Raw genomic sequence first — 22061 nt, 5'->3', positions numbered from 1 at the left:
ATGCTTTGAACACACGCACACCATTAAACTTGTTCAAAGTCATGTATGTAAGCCTGTAGGCAGTATTTAATTCAATCATTGTTGTAAGATTACCGTAAAGTGTTATTTCGCGAGGCTGGTTGACACTGTTATCAATAACTTCAGCTTACCTGATTGCAAGCCCATCATAGGAAATACCACCTTGGTGCAATTTAGTGACACGTACCTCTAGAGAAACTCTGGAGTAAAGAGGCTGTTGCAATGCTTCACTTAAAGGTGTTGGTTCGACATTAAATTTTACATATGGAAAATTTGGCCTTTTATCCATAAACTTGGTTTGACTAATGAAGGAAAAACCTTGACCATCTGATGATTTTGATAATCCAGTTATGTTCATTTCTTGATGCAGTTTGTTTAAAAGGGTTGGTTGATCATCAATGTTCCATGAGGCAATTCTTTCTTCCTTGTTGTCAAGTGCAACATACATCTCGAAGTAGGGTGCTTTCGACTTTTCAGGATTTTTTGGTATTTTGATACCCGATACAAATGATACATAGCCACATAGGTCGTGAAGTTCTAAAGTAAACAAAGAAAATTTTAATGAAAATAAACATCTCTGCTCATTGATCAAATTGCTCCTGGAAAAAATCCTTTAAATAAGAGAAAAGAGAAAAGCTGTTATATTTTTCCAGCAGCATCGTATTATTTTTATTGATTGAACAGGTATACATTTTCCAGGAGTCCCATTTTTTCCTAGAACAGTTGATATTATCCAGGAGGGTCCTGGTTATAGAACAGATCGTCTTTTCCAGGAGAAAAGGAACCCAAGAACACATATCTCATACTTCCTAGCAAATGGCTGCTCTTGTTTATTATCTTAAAATTAGTTAATTGGTCATTTGCAATTTTAATTCATTATAAAATGATGACATGTCATTTAGAAATTACGTTGCTATGGATACCACAAAAATGTCGAAAAAGTTTATTTCAAAAATCAGTAACCTGATACCCACGAGGACTTGCTGACTAACATCAAGCAAGATTCTCATCAGCAGGAAGTAATGCAAGAATCTACAAGAATCTGCAAGAATGTGTTTCAAATGGTGATTCAGCTTTTCTAGGCAAGTTTTGAAAGGCATCTGACTTAATTAGTTAAATTGTGAATTAATACCTCATGTTTCAAACTTTCTTTTCTGTGGACGTTTCCTTGGAGTAACAGCTGCCATAATACGGTCCAATGATTTTCTCTCTGAAAAGTAAAGATTTTGAAGTGAAACACTTGGTATTTAATATAGATTAATATACTGAGTATTAGCCAAATATATGACAGCACAATGTTTAATATAATCAATCGCATTTGGATTCATCAGATTAAAACAGATTTAAATTTCAAAGATAAATACTTTTTGCGTCTGTCTTTGGTACCCGGGGGGGCACTCAAGGTAAATGACCTACCAGACGTTCGGCCCTTAAGGGTAGGTTTTTCATAGTTCAGCTAGTGCACTGTAAGGGTAGGAAATTACAAAACTGCACTGAACTGCACTGTAAGGGTAGGAAATTGTGATAAAAGGCCAATTTTTTTGGTAAAATTGGCACAAAATTGGTCAATTTTGGAGGAAAAATTCCACATTTTCTTGGAAAATTGCAAAAATTTTCGCCCTTACGGGCGAGAAATTTTGAAAAAGTGCACTGTAAGGGTATGATTTTTCATGGAAATTCACTGCACTGTAAGGGTCCGATTTTAGAAGCCAAATTTTGGGCCGAACGTATGGTCGTTTTCAGATCGAGTACCCCCCCCGGGCTTTGGTAACAGCAGTTTAGAAGAAGGACCGAAGAACTCGAACAGAATTTTATTCACGCGAATTCTTTTTGACCCAGAATGCAACATTTGAGCCATACGACATTCACAAATGGTTAGGAAATTTTGGATTTTGATCGCGAAAAAAATGATAGAATAAGTGAATCGATCAAAGAGGAATTTCTCCTAACTTACAAATAAGAATATACATCCGGCATATTGGCGGTTGTCGGGCGGGCGGGCGGGTTATGTACAGGGTGGTTTTTATGAATAGCCATTTTGTTTTGATAAAGTTGATGGAGCGCGAATTCAGAAAAATGTTGTGTTCAGCTCACAAATATCTTAGATAATACACTAGATAGAGTTTCTGTATTTCCCAAACTAACGGGAGTTGAAGCAAATTTATGCGCCATCTTTAATAACGGTAGACCACTTTTCGGTCCTGGCAATTTGTTCAATCAACCAAACAAATCGCAAAGCACGGGAAAGGAGGCGAGAAGATGGATTGATTGAACAAATTGCCGGTACCGAAAAGTGGTCTAAGGTGGTCTAAGTGGTCTAATTTTAACAAAGATGGCGCATAATCTGCTTCAGTAAGGGACGGGGAATCTCTATCTAGTATATTATATAAGATATCTGTGGTTCAGCTTATTGGTTAAATGATGGCTCGATTTTGATTAGGCGCGATTTCTACAAAAACGGACACAGCCGGACAGACAGAACGATAGCGTGCGCTGGGTCAAATAAGAGGAACAACTACTTTCAATTTATGTCACATAGCAAGTGGTCTCGTTAATCTGAATTGGCGTTATTTTTGGACTCATGGCGTAATAAGGGCCGGTGTAAGGGGTCTGAATTAAATTACGGCTGGGCTAAAAATTAAAAAGATTAAGCTTTGCTTGGCGTAATAAGAGCCGGCGTAAAAAAGGGGCCGGCGTTAAAAGGGCCGATAAGGTACTTGATTTTGCGGGTAAAAACTGCGGGTTGTTCTTAATCCTTTCAAAAACATTCCCGTCATCGTGTAGATACATAATCTCGCAATCATTGAGGCGCCAAAGATCCAAGTGCGTTTTTTTTCAAAGTAATCAAACTGTCTCGAATACAAAAATTATGGACAAAAATAAACTATAGAATAATGAAATATGATCATCTCAACTACTGAGCTTTCTCAATTTGATTTGGACTGCTTCGTGGTCTGAATAATAGACTCTATGAATGTTCGAATTAATTTCAAATATTGTTTTTAATTCTTTATGGATGTACACATGATCAATCAATGAGCCGGATATGTGTGTTGGTTCATGAACAACCATATCGAAATTTTCCAATCGATCTCTTAAAAAGTTTGATTCTTCAGTAAAATAGTTCTTATTGAAGTCTCCTAAAATGATATGAACATTGTCATAATTTCCCATAAGATGTTCGATCGTATACAGAAATTGATCATTATTAAGATTTTGTTGGCGATATAGTAGTATCTTATTAATGGGGAAATCTACACCATAATGACTCAGTGTGAGACGTGTGATTCCAGGTAATATACGGCTACCCAATATTTCAATAGCTTCCTTATAGGCAACAGCAGTGCTAGAATATACATTTGCTGTTACACTGTTAGCATACAGAGAAAACGGTTTGAGGATATTTTCAATTTCATCAATGTCAGAATGTTCATCCAATTGCGTTTCAGTCATACAAAATATAGAGCTTTCCATCAGGATTCTGTCAGAACTTATATCTACGGCATGTTTTTTCAATGAGCGCACATTAAGAAGAGATACGATGATTTCGTTCCCGTTTCTTTCACGTGCTTTTTTTGTTTCGAGGCTCATATTTTCTCTCATCTTATTGTATTCGTATGTAGCTTTCGCATCGCATTTTATGATATTTGGGTTGAAAATACCCATCAAGTTCAATCCTTGCAAGGAAGTAACACGACTTAAAGCAACATAAACTTGACCTGGCTTAAAACTCCTTTGGCCGAATAGAGTCATATTGAAAACAATTTGAGAAAATGTCTTTCCCTGCACTTTATGAACGGTACATGCCCAGGAAAGCATCAATGGAAATTGAATACGTTTGACAGAAGGATATGTTTTCGTTGTTTTAACCCCAAATTCTTTCTCTATCCACAGTGATCTTTCATTGTAACTTTTGTAAAATCGGGATTATTTTGGCTAATATCCCTAGTATCTCCTTAAGTAGTGCTCATTAGAGGATGAAATTTGGTATATAAAGTCTCCTTATAGCAATGTAAAAGTAGGGAAATACATCAAACTGTTCACCAGTTAATGGGCACTTTCGTTTTCGAGAGATCCCTCTATCCCGTCCTCATCCCGGTTGAGATCCCTCTAAATCGGAATCAAGATAATTCCGGATAGGAAAGTGGTAGAGACTTGAAATTTTCACAGAATGTACTTATACTTATCCTCTAAAGGATAAAAGAAAAAGAAAGCTTTTTTGTTCAGTTAATTTTCCAAAATTTGGCTAAAACAAGGAAATTTGAATCCAATTTATCCAATCAAAGATCGCCGTGATCTTATCTATTGGTACTAAATTATTTGCTCGTCCATATGTATCCCTGTTCTTTGCTTTGACACCAATATCGTCACTTTCCATTTTCAAGTATATACGATTTACTCTTTCATCACGATTATATCTTATATGTTCGACTACTCCAATCTGACCATTGCAAAGCTTATCTTCGACGTCGATGTTCGATGTTATCATTACTTTAGCACCAAGTTTAAAAACAAATTCATAAGCTAGCCCTCCCGTTTGCATTTGACCGCGTCGATAAACTTCATTTTTATCTGAATATGTTTTTAGGAAATTTATCAAATGACACAACTTTAATTTGTCCTCCCGGTAGCTCATCTAGTTTCATTTTGTTGTGAGCATCAACTGGTTTATTTTCAGCCCATAAGTGAATAGCTTCTCTCGGATAATCAGGATGGTTTTCTGTGACCACTCTCTGAAAGAGGACTTTCATGTCATTTACTTGAGTTATTCCAAGTCGAATATTGTTTAAAATATCAATGAACACTTGATCGCCCCTTTGCCTCATCACCTCAGTAAGTTCAACTATTTTGAAGTTTCTCCAAATATGATCGATATTCAACAAAGCTTCTGGGAAGGGAGAAAATATTGTTCCTCCTTTTATTGGGGGTAATTGATAAAAATCTCCGCAAGCTATTATTGATATACCAGCAAATGGAATATTCTCACTGCATCCAAAGATATCACAAAGCCGTTGATGAATGTGAAGTAAACGGTATTTTGAGACCATTGAAATTTCATCAATAATGATTACTTTTAGCTCCGAAAGACGCTCTCTCAAAGTTGACCTACTTTTATCTGGAAGATTAGGAATGTGTTTGGACCATTCATGACATGGAATCAAACTGAAGACCGAATTTATTGTTGAACCTGCTACGTTGACAGCTGCGACGCCTGTTGGTGCCATAATGAGTAATCTTTCTTTTGATGCATTTCTTGTGCCGTAAGTCAAAGCTTTCTGCAAAAAGAATTTAATTGTGTTAAGCGTGTAAGATTTTCCGCATCCTGCACTACCTGTTAGAAAGAGATAAAAGGGAGCTGGTTTTTCTAGTGCATTAGTTCTTAGTTGTTGCATTGACTTTCTACTCTAACGTAATACGAAATCAAAAAATAACTTTTGCTTTTCGTTGAGAGATCGAATTCTTGTACTTAATTCATCATCTGAAATCAATGGTTCAATGGTTTGTACTGAAGCACCTCCTCTCTACTCATTCTCATTTTCCTCTTCATAATATGTTTCTTCTTCGTTTGCATCATTCATTTCTTCTTCCCTTACTTCATCATTTTCCTGCTCTCCGTAAATATCATAGCCTCTTGGATTCTCTTGGAAATTCAGCATTGCTTCATCTACCATATCACCGAATGGTTCAAAGAGCTCTTTGTTTCTATTTATCTCTTCTAATACTTCGGGTAAAAGAAGTTTTTCAGTATATGTTCCTGATTGGCCCCCTTGAGTTCGTTTTTATTTCTGAACGGAAAAAACATAAACAGCAAATGATGAGTATAGTGCTCTGGCTTTTTCTCTTTGCTCGGAACGTGATACCTCAAAACACTTTTAGTTTTACGCAAATGTTCCTTTTTATTAGACATTAATGGGAATGATGCTGGTAAACGTGGGTCCATAACCACTGATGGATCCAATTCTTCAAGGATTTCCGGTCGATAATCATTTTCCTCTTCTATTTTTTTAGATTCAAGGATGTAATTGGCTAAAAATTCAGCAAAACATAAATGATTCACTGCAGCAAACCTTCCGTTCATCTGGTCTATCTAAGTACCGATCTAACATGTTTCTTTTAAATACATTTCTATCGTCCGCATCCATAATTGAAATTTCCCCTTGACTTTTACAAACACGATAACGGTTCTCAGGTAAATTACTGTTGGCAAAAGTAACTCCCGGGGACGTTTTTCTAAGCCAAACTTCTAGGAGGACAATAGAAACAGCTTCCTGTATAGACATTTCCTTATGTGTTTTGTAAGCCCTAGATATTGATTTCATTTTTTCACGCAAAGATGCATTCGATTCCAATGCTTCTTTTGCTGCTTGTTTCATTGCTTCCGTTGATTCATCTTCAGATTTGGAAATATAAGCACACATATAGGAAACTGCTCGGTGGTAGTCCAGGACAGGCTGTAAATCCATATTAGCCTCCCATCCACGCAATCCTTCTTCAAAGTAATTGTTCACAAAACATGCTGCTGGAGAACGCTTATAATGTATTTGAAAACCTTTATCGGTAGAGATAGCAAGGTTTTTGTAATAAGTTTCTTTCGTTATTCCCAGCTCCGTCAAGATTTCTTCGATCGAATTCGGTTCTTTATAGTTATTCTTTGATGGGTCATGAACATTGTTATGCCTTGGATCAAAGTTTTTGTCAATATAGTTTTTTACTGGAGCTAGGATCAATTTCCTTTTTTCAAGTATTTCATCTTTGTCTGGTAGGTTCTCGTCTAAAGGGTTATTATGGTTTTTTCGGTAAAAAACTTGCCAAAATGATACCTACAGGACTGATTTTTGTACTTTCGACAGGATTTTGAATGACGATGTATTTGATATGTCTTTACCAAGTCAAATAGTTCACTATTTGTATCTTCTGGGAGGTCACATTTTATAATTTTATCAATAAATTCAACGTATTCGTCAACGGTTTCGTGTGTTAAGACAGGAGCGCCGTCAATCCAGACAAGGCAGTGAGTATGTGCACTTCCTCTAGCTTGAAATTCTATTCTTATAGCATAGTGCTTTAACTTTCCTCCTAACGCTCCTTTGGCGATAATGTGTTTAAAATAACATTCGAGACGATATTGGAAATGTCTTGCCGACGCAACGGGATTTGATTGTAGAATTTGCGTTCTCCCCAAATAACTCAAATTGTTTATTTGTTCTTCAGTCATATCTTTCCCTTTTATTTTTTGAATGATTTCAACAATTTCAGGCCATCTTAAGTCAGCACATGATAAAGTATGAAAGAATGTTGGCAACCCTAATTGCTTTACCATTGCTAAAACTTCATAAAGGAATCGTTTCCAATATGCAGGGGTGCCTTTTAAGTTGTTCATTAAACTATATGCGTTGTCATTTGCAACGAGATTGGAAACTGTCTCCTTAAAGTTCTGAGACAAATTGCCAGCGGTCAATCCTTCTGTTTGAATCTTTTTCAGAGCTGTGTTAATGCTATTGTTCAAATTCAAATGCTGCAATAAAGATTGCGCATAGAAAATATAGTCACTGTTGGAGGAGAACTTTTGACTGTAGTTTAATAGTCGCTGGTTAAAGTATCTGCAAGGGCTCAACTTTTCATCCCTGTTATTGCCTTATTATTGCCTGTCATCCAAAGAGATCAAAATCTATTAAAAGGAAGGTATACCTATGGAAAAGGGCAGACCTAAACACGATAAAAGACCATGTTAACTCCGAAATGACAAACTTCATGGCAAACAACGATACAACCACACCAATTGATCAACTATGGTCTAGTTTCAAAATGCTTGTCGATTCTTCAATGAGTTTTGTTCCTTCAAAAACAACTTCACCTCGATATACGCAACCATGGATCACAACCAAATGCAAAATACTTTGCAGAAGGAAAAAAGAGCTTATAAACGTGCTAAACGAACAAATAGACTAGAAGACTGGAACAAATTTAAAGTACTCACCGTCAAATCAAGGAAAACCTGTAGAGCAGCATTTAACAATTATGTAGTGAAATGTGTTGATCCCGGAGAGAACAACAATCCCAAAAAACTGTTTACATTTATAAAATCTCGTAAGTGTTATAATGGAGGTGTTGCCCCTCTAAATGATAAGGGTCACATCCACATTGATAACACAAAGAAAGCAGACATACTGAACCATCAATTCTCCAGTGTTTTCTCTAAACCATATGGACGCATCCCTCCACTCATTGGTCAACGTTGCATAACTATGCCAGACATAACTATCAATATAGCAGGAGTCAAAAACCTTTTGAAAAATCTCAACCCAAACAAAGCATCTGGTCCAGACAATGTCTCCTCTAAATTCCTAAAGGAGCTTGGTAATGAAATTGCACCTGGACTAACATTGGTAATGCAGACATCCATGCTGGCGTCATGCCTTGGTTGCCTCAGTCTTCAAACCAGGGAAAACAGACCGAGCCAAAGCTGAAAACTACAGGCCTATAAGCCTAACATCAGTATCATGCAAGATATTTGAGCATATTCTTCACAGTAATATCATCTCCCACCTTGATAAAAACAACATACTAACTGATACGCAACATGGCTTTCGGAATCTCAGCTTTTACTCACCATTAATGACCTTGCAAAATCGCTTAAAGAGGGAAGTCAAATCGATTCCATCTTGCTTGACTTTTCCAAAGCATTTGACAAGGTAGACCATTACAAACTGTGCATTAAGCTTGATCTCTACGGAATAAGAGGCAATACTCTCTCCTGGATTAGAAATTACCGTGCAAACAGAACGCAAACTGTAGTTGTTAACAGCAAGAGCTCAGACAAAGCCATTGTATTATCTGGTGTTCCCCAAGGGACAGTATTGGGACCACTACTATTTCTAGTATACATAAACGATCTGCCATTGTGTGTGAACTCTCAAATTAAAAGCATAACCAGGTAGATTTTCCTGCATGAATCCCATGGCTGCAAATAAATATATGCAAATAATGACATGCATAATTTTAAGATGGTACCACAGTAGTGATAAATCAATTTAGAATGGCAGCCTTGACCGTAAAATATAGACAGTGTGGTGGAAAGTCTGTTAGACAGAAACTGCAAAGTGAATTTTGGAGAAAAAAATAATCAAAACAAGACTTCCAACCCAAAACAGCACTACATAATTGGCAAACAGAAAAGAAGAATCGAAGCAAAATAAAGATATACCTTTAGTTCTTAACAAGATGCAACCAAGTCATTAAGAAGATTAAAACAAGAATATCTAAGCAAGTATGGAAAGAAAAGAACCAGAACATCTGAAAATTCCCATATTTTGATCTTCCCACTTCTTCCCTACCATTATTGTTATTTTTATTTGGATGCGTGGTCAAACACCCAAGGGAGTTAATTAGTTATTATACTATTGTTATTTGCTTTGAAGAAAAGCAGCATATCCGCCTTGCATTCAAATACTTAGGCAGACACTTCAAGTCGGTTTGCATACTCTTAGGTGCCAAATAAACCAGCCCCGGACCTTATTAGGACCCCCCCCCCCCCCCCCCGTTTATTGATTTTTTAAAAAATTTCCAGCTACCAAAAGGAAAGTTCCTCGTTTTACTCTAAAAAGCCTAAATTTAGTCTATTTTGACCCTTTTTAGGGTTTTTTTAAGGTCCATTTTCCAACCCCCGGTAATTAGGTCCCCCCGTTTATTTAATTTGAAAATTTTTTCCAGCCCCCCCCCCCCCCCCGTTTATTCGAACCTCCCCGTTTATTTGGCACCTAAGAGTAATTTCTTGTACGCGCTCCACCATCCAGATCTCTGATTCGCTTGGACCCAACCAATCAGAATATCCGCATAATCATCCTCAGATCAGAATGCAGACGATCTAGGGTAAACCAGACCGTAAACATGAGAAATATTAAAATCAAAAAAAAGTTTACGGTCTGGATATCCAGGCTATTACAGATACGGAACTGTTGACAGCCGTTGCTGAGCTCAATGTTTCAGATGAAGCACTTCTATTAGCCGTACAATATATGGTCTTGGAGGAAAAGGAACAGAAGTGATCGACTTGGCTAAACTTCTTGCTACCTTGACAGCACCTAAAGCAAGCATTGTTAACTTCTTACCTTGGAAGCATGTGCCTTTGGTGGAGAAGTTGTTAGTGCTATTCGAAGTAGATGAGGTAGCTGATGAAACGTCCCAGAATTTTTTAGAGCTTCGATGTCTTTTTTCCCAGAACTCGGAGAATGGGTAGAGTCATCCATCAGGAGTGAAAAAGGGACAGTACCTGAAAAATATGTGAAATTACTTTTGAAATCGATCATCGACAAGAGGAAAAAATTACAAGGAGAAAACGTTGAAGAAGAAAAACCCAACACTTTCAAAAAGTACACCCCCACCCCCCAAGAGATTGCCGTGCATACTATTTCACAAAAGAAGGACATCAATTGCGGGAACCCAGGAACTTCACGGCTGACAAAGATGAAAAGAAAACAGCCGATACTGTGTGCAGTAAAGCCTTCCCGACAGTATCACAAAAAGGCTACACCTATCTCTTCCTTTGGTTCTGCCCCTGCCACGGGCACTGCTATGGATTTCATATTATCCCAAAGGCCGAAGGAAGAAAAGATGCAGCCCAATCCCTCTATGTGTTTCTAAAAGAGGCACCGCTATCAGTATTTTACGATTTTGCATGCTCCTTGGAGGAGTATTGTCGTAATCGAGAGAGTGGCTTCTTCGAACTAACCAGATTTTTTCATGACATTTTCCATGGGTATAACCATAAGTGTTCAAAGACATTCCGGTCAAACAGGCTACAAGGATACGCTGGTGTCAACACATCGATATGTGAGCAGTTCAATAGTTTTCTTCGATGTCAAAACGTCTGCCAAATTGATGACTCAAGAACACTTTACATTCTACGTTCGATTTTTTATCAACCAATGGAACGTAGCTAGAGAACTTTCATTTAGAAAAAAGGCAGCAATTGCAATTGCCAGTTTACGTTGATCTTTTCTAACCTTCTATCTTGTTCAGTTCGTATATATACTTAGGGATTGATTTAATTGTAATATTTTTCAATCAGAATGAAGCCTAATCAAAACGTCTGCCAAATTGATGACTCAAGAACACTTTACATTCTACGTTCAATTTTTTATCAACCAATGGAACGTAGCTAGAGAACTTTCATTTAGAAAAAAGGCAGCAATTGCAATTGCCAGTTTACGTTGATCTTTTCTAACCTTCTATCTTGTTCAGTTCGTATATATACTTAGGGATTGATTTAATTGTAATATTTTTCAATCAGAATGAAGCCTAATTCAAACTCATAATCTATGACAAGCTGCTCCAAAAAAAGTTCATGAAAAAATCGGTTAGTGTAAAACGCAGGTCACAGGTCGCAGGTCACAGGTCACAGGTCGCAGGTCACAGGTCGCAGGTCACAGGTCAACAAAGTGCAGACCGGAAAAAAAAATAAGATCATAACATAACATCAATACATAGCCCATTAAATTACAAAAAAGTAATACATGCTATTTAGATATTATAAAATGACAATTGAATAGAATAACAACCTATTTTGACATAGTGACACTTACTTACAAAAATAATGACAAAATCATAAAATATGATGCCTAGCAAGACAAAAGCACGAAAAATATTTATTATACAAAATGTGATGTGGATGGTGTGAATGGATATAAAATAGCACCAAACAGAAGCTTGCCAAGACCCTGAGAGAGTGGTTTTAGAAGGATGGAACTAATTAATTATTCAGTTATTATTTTAATGTCTTAATGACAATTTTTGACAAAAATATTAACAGAATCATAAAATATGATGCAAGAACAGACAAAAAAACGAAAAATATTTATAATACAGAATGTGATGTAGATAGTGTGAATGGATATAAAACGGCACCAATCAGAAGCTTGTGAGGTCCCTAAGAGAGTGGTTTTAGAAGGATGAAACCAATTAATTATTCAATTGTCATTTTAATGACTTAATGACATATTTTGACAAAAATATTGACAGAATTACAAAATATCATGTCTTACAAGAGAAAAACACCAAAAATGTTCAGCATGCCGAATGTGATGATAACAATATGGCTGGATATAAAATTACACCAATCAGAAGCTCGTGAGTTCTCTGAGAAGGTAGTTTTAGAGCGATTTGTTTTATTATATGTAACCATCATATAACATTACAAACATTACAATATGTAATATACCTGTTATACGTATAATATGGTTTCAAATATTTTCTGGTCTGCGTTATACACGGCGCAAACCGCGAAAGATCGATAAAAGCACATGGTTAAATTTTGATGTTTGAAATGGTTTTATATGGATGAAATTGCTTGAGAATTATGTTTTTGATAATTCTTTGTGTTTTCCAAACATTTTCCTCTGCAATGACATTGATTAGAGTTAACCTGTCATCACTGACCTGTGACCTGTGACCTGCGACCTGTGACCTGTGACCTGCGTTTTACACTAACCGTGAAAAAATGGGCACTTACCTAAATTGGAAAAGTTTCCTAATCGCTGATGTGTAGTATACTAATTCGAACGCCAATATGGTGTATCTTCTGAAAGAAAAAAAGAAGAGTAATTTAAGTATAAGATTACACTACAGTCGCAAAGTGGTAGGATGCACAACTGCAATAATATAATTTTTCTCTTACATTGTGTTTTCATTAAGTTGTCTTAGCATTTTGTAAAACCTTGCGTTTTGATTTGTTAAGGAAGACTCACCTTGTGTTTACTTGTAGTATATTATTATATAACATATTACATATTTTTATCGTTATCTTGGTGATAGATAGTACTCCTTTCAACTAATAAGAAAGGAATAGATATCTCTATTTTGTTCTCGTATTTCCGACTTCCCATCCTACTTACTTCTGTTAAGTGTACTGTTTTCTCAGGTATACACCCAAATTATTCTATCAACTTTATTAATTTTGCTATATACGAATGTCTAAATTTTATTCGAAAGGTCTACCGATATCAGTTTTCCCTGGTTTTACTGATATTTTTACAGTTATTGCTCAATCTAAAACCATTATACACAGAGTGTGACCAGGTTACCCATTTTACTATATTATTATAGTTTAAGGTTTTCAACTCTTAGGGGAAGGATGAAACTATTATTCAGATAAACTCCAAAATCTTTGCAATTCAATTTATATGACAAATCTAACAGAATTTTCACTTAAATCTCGGTAAGTGTAAACCACAGGTTACAGGTCACAGGTTACAGTTCACAGGTCAATGTTGACAATTGTTTACAATTACTGTAAAACACAAAGAAAATGTTTGAAAAACAGTTGTTAATGTCAAAGGTATTTTATTGATCTAGAACTATATTAAAGCTAAAAAATCTACCCACGTGCTTACCATGAGATTTACGCGTTTTATGCCGTGTATAACACGGACTTGTAATACTTGTATTATATATTACATCTATATCACACATATAAAAATATTATCTTTTCAATGTTATACGCATGTTACGTATGTTATATACAAAGAATAAAGAAATATTCGAATGTCGATCTCACCTTTGCTTTAAACATATTGCTTTGTCGTATCTCATTTTATCTCCTGCATCACACTACTGGGTCAGAAACCGTTCGATTCGGACACACGAACGCTTTTCCATGCGTGACGAACGGGTCACCCGTTTGTGACGAATGCTTATGATTTTTTTTAATAAAAGCGTTCGTCACGAACGGGAAACCGTTTGTGACGAACGGTTTTTATAGAAAACCGTTCGTGAAGAACGCTTTAAAAACTTCAAGATATAAAACCATACGCGAAGAATGCTTTTCCGTTTACCGCGAATGCTTTTGAACAATCGTTTAAAATCGTTCGTCACACACGGTTGTAAGTTTTTAAAAATGTGTGCTGAATGGCTCTTCTTAACAATTGTCAAAATTGTCGTCCTTAAAGGTATTCTATAGGAATAAAAGGAGCCTTTTTTATGCAGTCTTTATGCTGAGCCAGATAAATCAAAGCTACTTTTTTACGCAACGATATCCTGTAAACAAGTGAAAGATCAAAATTTGTTTCGAGATGTGACCTCGCATTCTTTTGCTTTCGTAAACAAAAAAAACTAAGTTGATTTCGAGCAAATTTACAATCGAATGTTTTGATTATACATAAGATAGAAAACGTTCTATTTATTATAAACATAAAAAGATTCGAAAGAGTATCAGTAAAGTCTGAGGAAAGTGTTTTTTTATTCAATTTATTTTCATTTTTTCAAAACCTTTTTTTAATCTTGTCGCACTTGTTTTTACTACATCCGCATCATCAGACCTTTCAATCAAAACAAAACCTTTAACAGAGGTTTTCCTCACATTGACTGTTTTTAAAGTTTAATGATGATAAAAATAATTTGATTTTTCTTTGACTTTAAACGGAGTCACTGAGACAGGGGTGTATAAGGAAAGTTTAATAATAATTAAAATCATTTGATTATTCTTTGACTTCAGTCGGAGTCACTGAGACAGGGTTGTAAGGAAAGTTTAATCTACTAAGGATGAAAATCATTTCATTTTATTTTGACTTCAAACGGGGTCACTGAGACATGGTGTAAAGAAAGTTTATTTGATACTGATGAAAATCATTTGACTTTTCTTTAACTTTTTACATTATTTGATCGGGTTCTTCGATTTGGGAGGGCTTGGCTTTTAGGCTATAATTTCAGCCACGTTGTAGGCTGTACACATCCCTTCTGATATGAGTTGTTATAGGAGATGCCGTATCGTCTGGAATGTCGGTGAACAACCCTTGTCGAAGTACAAGGTAAGAAAAAAGAGCTAATCCTCTGTGGAAATTCACTTTATAGCATATTTCATTTCATCAAGGATTTCATCGATACTTAACATGTCATTTCTGCTCTCTGTGAAGAAAAGGAAGACAACGCAGTGTCATTTTATCAAGATCAAAAAGACCGCCATTCTTGGGCAACATTTTCTCTCCTTTTTTGCAACATTTAAAAGAAAAAGAAGACATTCTAATGCTATGCTTATTACGTGATAGCAATCTCCCACGCTCTAAGAAAAGCTCTGATTTTCATTTTTACAATGTATATAACCTTTTCTTAAAATTAAAGAAGGACGGAAGTAGAAAAACGTGCAAGTTTTCGTACTAAACGCTAGTGACGAACGCTAGCTTCTTAAAACGCTCGTTGCATAAACGAGTCGAATTCTACGTTTATAACGAACGCTTTGGAAAAGAAAGTCGCTCGAAAAGCATTAGTAATAGTCATTGCGTTGTTTTTCTAAAGATTTTCGTGTTCGAATGTTTTTGAATATGTACAAATTAAAACATTCGAAACTAGAGAACGTAAATTTAGAACGGGATCTCTCCTTCAAAAATGGTGGGGACTGATAACTTTTCACCATCTTTTGTTTTTGGAGAACAAATCTTACATAAACCCCTGTCTCTTACTCTATTCTTTTTCGAATGCTTTCTCCGTAACTTTTATGAATACATGTTTTTTTATAAGTATTGCGCTTATAAGCATATCTAGGCTCATGTATGGCAAAAATTTAAGAGTTTTTCAGAATTTGTTTGCTTTTGGCTGGATTTTCGAAATTTCTCTAAAATTTTGCTTAGGATATAAGCATCCTTCAAAGCATTTTTCAGCTTTGTAAATCTCTCGATCTAAGCATTTCCGAGCCAGCTTTTGGATTTTTGTATGCTTATAAAAAATTAATTGTATTTCTAAGATCGCTTTTATTGAATCGCTTTTTTCGAATCGCTTTCTCTGCAACTTTTAAGAGAGTTTCTAAGATCACTTTTATCAAATCGCTTTCTTCGTAACTTTTCAGAGTGTTTTCTAAGATCACTTTTATCAAATCGCTTTCTTCGTAACTTTTAAGAGTGTTTCAAATATCACTTTTATCAAATCGCTTTTTTCGAAACTTTTAAGGGTGTTTTCTAAGATCACTTTTATCAAATCACTTTCTTCGTAACTTTTAAGAGTGTTTCAAATATCACTTTTATCAAATCGCTTTTTTCGAAACATTTAAGAGTGTTTCAAATATCACTTTTATCAAATCGCTTTTTTCGAAACATTTAAGAGTGTTTCAAATATCACTTTTATCAAATCGGTTTTTTCGTAACTTTTAAGAGTGTTACAAAGATCACTTTTATCAAATCGCTTTCTTCGTAACTTTTAAGAGTGTTTCAAAGATCACTTTTATCAAATCGCTTTTTTCGAAACATTTTTAAGAGTGTTTCTAAGATCACTTTTATCAAATCGCTTTTTTCGAAACATTTTTAAGAGTGTTTCTAAGATCACTTTTATCAAATCGCTTTTTTCGAAACTTTTAAGAGTGTTTCAAAGATCACTTTTATCAAATCGCTTCATTTGTAACTTTTAAGAGTGTTTCTAAGATCACTTTTATCAAATCGCTTTTTTCGAAACATTTAAGAGTGTTTCAAATATCACTTTTATCAAATCGGTTTTTTCGTAACTTTTAAGAGTGATACAAAGATCACTTTTATCAAATCGCTTTCTTCGTAACTTTTAAGGGTGTTTTCTAAGATAACTTTTATCAAATCGCTTTTTTCGAAACATTTTTAAGAGTGTTTCTAAGATCACTTTTATCAAATCGCTTTCTTCGTAACTTTTCAGAGTGTTTCTAAGATCACTTTTTTCAAATCGCTTTCTTCGTAACTTTTGAGTGTGTTTTCTAAGATAACTTTTATCAAATCGCTTTTTTCTAAACATTTAAGAGTGTTTCAAATATCGCTTTTATCAAATCACTTTCTTCGTAACTTTTAAGGGTGTTTCAAATATCACTTTTATCAAATCGCTTTTTTCGAAACATTTAAGAGTGTTTCAAATATCACTTTTATCAAATCGGTTTTTTCGAAAATTTTAAGAGTGTTTCTAAGATCACTTTTATCCTTTTATCAAATCACTTTCTTTGAAACTTTTAAGAGTGTTTCAAATATCACTTTTATCAAAGTCCGATTGCAGCCCTGCATTGTCGAAAATAATAACAAAGAATTTCAATGAGTGGGACAGGGCTATATATACCAAACTTAATTTTTTATTAGGTTATTCCGATACAGGTGTTCTCTAAAAGATCGTTCGTGGTGAGACAGGGGTATCTTCAAAGTTTTTCTTTTAACTACTTAAATATTCTGGTTTTGACTTTCTAGACGGAAGGAAGATTTGATTTGGACTTGAAAAGAAAAGTTACAAATGATTTTTACTTAAAGTTTCCTTATACCTTATCGACCCCGAACAGTTTTTTAAAGCAATTTTGCTGCAAATTTTTAATGACTTTTATTTCAATTTTGACCTCTTCTATAAAGTTGTCCTTTTGAAAAAAACATTAATGAAAGAAGTAACTCAATAAGTAAATTCATTCCCCGTTCCATAAATCCAAGTACATGCTAAGTAAATTTTCTTAGAAATCTTTCCCATTAAAATCCATTCGTTGCGTTTGTGACGAACGGTTTTTTGAATAATTCTTTAAAAGCATTCGCGGCAAACGGAAAAGCACTCTTCGCGTACGGTTTCATTTCTCAAATTTTTGTAAGCGTTCTCCACGAACGCTTTTCTTTTTAAGCCGTTCGTCACAAACGGGTTAAAAAGAAAAAGCGTTCGTCGCGAACGGTCGCAATCAAACTTTTTTGTAGGGCGTTCGCGAAGGATGCAAAAGCATTCGTCGCGAACGGTTAACCCGTTCGTCACGAATGGAAAAGCGTTCGTGTGTCCGAATCGAACGGTTTCTGACCCAGTAGTGTCACCTTGGGTATGATGACAAGAATTGATCAAAATAGCGTCAATGGGATTATATTCTATAAATGTTTCAACATTTTTATCCCCTGCTTTGTATTTTTGATAAAATGACGTCATCTTTTCATCCCTCTGAAACAGCTCTCTTGGAGTATTTATTGTTTTCAAAACCTATCATATCAATCTATATCCACTTGCAGCGTCAGCATCCTATTATGCTTGAAGAGTATTTTATTGTTAATTGGCGTACAAAACCTCATACTTTGAGATAACATCATTATTTACATAATTTAAGTGTCATTTGTTGTCAATATTTGGGGTTGAGGATTTGTCGTCTAAGTCTCCTAAATAACATTATTAACATATTTTGATATTACATTTCCATTACATATAATAATTTCAGGAACTTATGTTATGAGTTGTATGTTACGAGTGCGTTACCATTTTCCGGTCTGTGTTTTGTTAACATGTAACCTGTAACCTGCGGTTTACACTTACCGCTTAAATCTGCTTAAATCTTACTTACTTACTACTTACTTGAATCTCATGAAATATTATTAGCTAATATTCTCAAATGTATATATCAACATTCGAAAGATAATGAAAAAGTTATTACCTGGGCTGTAAAAATCAATTTTGACAAAAAATCATGAAACAAGAGTATCCTTAAATTTTGAGTAGAAAAATTAAATTTCTACTAAAATGATCTCCTCCTGAAAATATTTATACTGTAGGTTGGAATTTTTATTGTGTTTGCTTGAGATTTCCTTAGGGTACAAAGATTATAGGGTAAAAATAGGCTAAAATCATCTAAAGGCTGGAAGGTTGGAAACAAATGTAAAAAACAAGCACTATTAGGAACCTGAGAGTAGGTGTCTGAATCAGACAGTCGTAATTTTACAGACATAGAATAGAACAGTATTCACAGTGCTTCTTTTCGTGTGAGACGGAAAACACAAAATTGGAGATTTTCAAAAGTGTATGTGTCACCTGTAGGCCCCGCCCTTGGTTGGGGCCAAATGGTCTGAAAATTTTATGACTTTTGGACCGCTAAATTGGCTAGAAAAGTACTCAATTTTTTAATTACGTTTCAGAAGGTTTAAAATACCTATCCCATCTAAAAAGCAAAAATATCCAGCTAGATAAAAAAAACTTTATCATAAAAAAGCTGTTACTAGCTAAACCTAAAATTCTCCATCCCATCCAAATGTATTCTTTGCCACTGAAAGTCGTGTGAAATCTTTTTCAACCAATAAGATTGAACAATTTTGAGGGTAAAACAAACACTATGGTTTAACTCACTAAAATATTATGTTTACTGAAAACACATAATTTATCTTTAGTAAGTGTTCTGTTGTACCCCAGTTCTGACGCCATGCCGTGGTGAAGAATAAGGATCTCAAACACGTTTAAAAAGATAAATTATTCATACTTCTAAATTCATGGTATTCAAGTATTCTAGAGAAGTGATATGAATTGAATATATTTTCGCTGCCTTGGCAGCAGGAGAACCCTAAATTAAATAGAAAGGTGCATTAAATATTTTCAATTGAGTATTTAAAGGCGGGTGAAACAGAAAATTTTCCAAAAACTTTCTGTGAGAAATCCATCTGAGCTGGAAGAACTGTGAAAGCTGGAATAAAACAATTCCTCGATGGCTGTCTTGCTATAGATCTAATTGATTCTTTCTATTGATTATAATTGTTACACCTTTCCCATTTGAGATGATTGTTTTGTCGATAGTGTCATTTTTATCCTTGTTTTAGTTATAATAATTATGGATCCTCGTCTATAGGCTCAGAAAAATATTACAGAAAAATCTCGGAACTCGTAAAATATTTCTCGTTTGGACTCGAATTCATGTGATAACTAGTCTCATTGCTAACGCAGTAGCGAGGAATTATATCACTGACCCCAATAAATATATTCTGACCATATATTTCAGAGACGCTAAAAATAGAGGTTAAAACAGGGGGGTACCAAGTTGTGGTACTGGGCCAGTGCCGAAAAGTTGTACTTTCTTGTTTTTTGAAATTTATCTGAGACCACCACCACTTAGTACCTTGGTACTTAGTTGAATTTACCCCTTAAAATAGGTATACCACCCCTTAGTACCCGGTACTAAGTTGAATTTACCCTTTAAAATAGGTATACCACCCCATAGTACCAGGTACTAAGTTTCAAATAAAAACTAATTTATAACAAGCTTGTCATCAAAAGAACTACAATAAACTAGCCTCGAAAAAATGAGAAATAAGAATAGCTAGGAGAAAAGCTAAAAATAGTTTACAAACTGCTCATCCAAAGGGAAAAATGTAACAACCATCTCAAGAAAATCCTAAGAATTTATACTATTGAATTAAAATCTTCTAGCCCTGCTGGAAGTTTCAAATTTCGTTAGGGGCAAAAAGGACAACACAAAAAAATAGGAACCCTTAAACGGTGTTCATAATAGTTTCAAAAGTAATCAATTTATTGTTGAATGTTCACTATATTTTTTTAATTTGAAGCTTAATGACCCATACAACTAACTAAAATAATATGAAACTGATTTTAAAATGCCAAATAAAAATAAGTGAAAAAAAAATTTATAATTTGTTTTTCCTCAAATACTCAAGTTCTTTTACTGAAATGTTTTCTGTTGGGCATTCAGTGTCATGGTGTTTTAGCTCGTAATGTTTTGACGCATTATAAGTCCAGACAACAGAGTCGCAACCTTTCTCTACGCACAACTCCAAGTGGTTGGATGTACGATTATTCCTGCTAAAAGTTTTCTTTTGCCCAAAATCAAAATAATATGGACAATCTCATTTCACCAATTTGAAAGACTTTTTGGTGTTCTTGCGGGAAGTGATCTTGATAGTAATTTCACACGTTTCTCTTCCGCAAAAGCCACACACATTATGCCCACAAATGCCACCTTTTACAATGTGGTGGGCAACATGAACACGCATTTTATCAAGAGCTACACTTAAGTTGCATATGAAACACTTTCTTTGCAACTTACACTGGTTGGTAACGTCTGCTGTATTGGACTGATTGGAAGAGGAGGCAGGATCCCGATTTAGAACAATATCAACACCAACGTCTCGGAGTAAGTAAAACTTTGAGCAATTTTCTGGTGGGTCAAGGGTGACATTCGGGTGGATTGGCAGAACAAGCTTGGCATCGACTTTACGTGTGTTACATTTATATTTCCCATTCCAGAAAATCTTGCCATCAATCTCCTCTGTTTCAAGATTCCTAACCGTCAGCTCCACATTCTCCATCTTTGTCAAATCGTTTGTTGCAAGATCAATTGATGTTGCTCTCTTGTTTCCGATTTTGATACTGATGATATTGGCAAGGGTAAAGGATGTGCCACTGCTAAATATAATGGGGTCTCCATTGACCAGCAACGAGTCGGATTGGTTACCAAACGATTTAATTTGGTCTGCATAACAGCTCATTCCCCTTATTCTCCTAAGACGATCCTTGGATAATGGCTCAGATTTGAATATCTTTTTAAGGATGTTTGTGTTGTAGTTTTTTGCACCTGACTCGTCCGTGAAAAATGGATTGTAAGTTGTTTGAGATGTACCATCAGCTGAATGCATTTCCGCAGTGGCTTCAAGTACCTCCTCTGGTGTTTCTTCTAACGCTTCTGGTTCATTAGGATTTGCTTCCTTTTGAGCAGCCTGAACTGTGGTATCCTGACTCTCCTACAGACAAGTTCAAATTTATTTTTATTTATGTTAAAATTAATCATTTATATCTGAGAGTCTATGTGAAGCGTTATGCAAATCAATATCATATCAATAATCAATCAATAATAAAGAATACCATTAAAAACTAATTTATAAAATTAGCTCCATGATGGGAAAACAAATCGTATGTTAGTTAAAAACCCTTTAAACCGATTGTGATATAAGAAAATATCTTTTAAAAAAAGAAGTAAACCTCAAAAAAGTAAGAAGAAATAATTAAGAACAATTACCTCTTCCTCTCGACTCCAATCATCTTTTGGATCAGAAACGCCAGCTGTGTGTAAGTAAGTAAGTAAGTAATAGTTTATTTCATGTTGACGAAAAGGTAGCAACAAAGGCTAATAAAAGTCAACGCTACTTTACAATTAAAAAAGACTAATGTTTTGTTGGCAGCTCATCGTCGCTGCTACTGAGGCTAGATATTGACAGCTTTTGGCTGGCAAAGTTTTTGTTTGTTTTTATCAAGTGAAGGTTCTCTTTTCTGGGACTTCCTCTCACACGCCAAATGAAATCACCATCACATTCGGAGTTCCATTTTTT

At 35.1% G+C, this 22061-nt stretch overlaps 1 protein-coding gene and 1 pseudogene across 1 annotated transcript; both read right to left on the bottom strand.

Annotated features, from left to right (window-relative positions):
* The window catches only part of LOC136823935 (uncharacterized), a 400726-nt pseudogene that overhangs the window by 176177 nt on the left and 202488 nt on the right, over nt 1-22061 (bottom strand).
* LOC136823916 (uncharacterized) lies at nt 4587-5243 on the bottom strand. Its single transcript, XM_067080071.1, has one exon. The coding sequence runs from the start codon at nt 5241-5243 to the stop codon at nt 4587-4589; it is 657 nt and encodes a 218-aa protein (XP_066936172.1).

This window comes from Clytia hemisphaerica, unplaced genomic scaffold, assembly GCF_902728285.1.
Source record: "Clytia hemisphaerica strain Z4C2 unplaced genomic scaffold, Clytia hemisphaerica genome assembly, whole genome shotgun sequence".
Taxonomy (NCBI): Eukaryota; Metazoa; Cnidaria; class Hydrozoa; order Leptothecata; family Clytiidae; genus Clytia; species Clytia hemisphaerica.
This window is presented reverse-complemented; position numbering and strand designations above follow the sequence as displayed.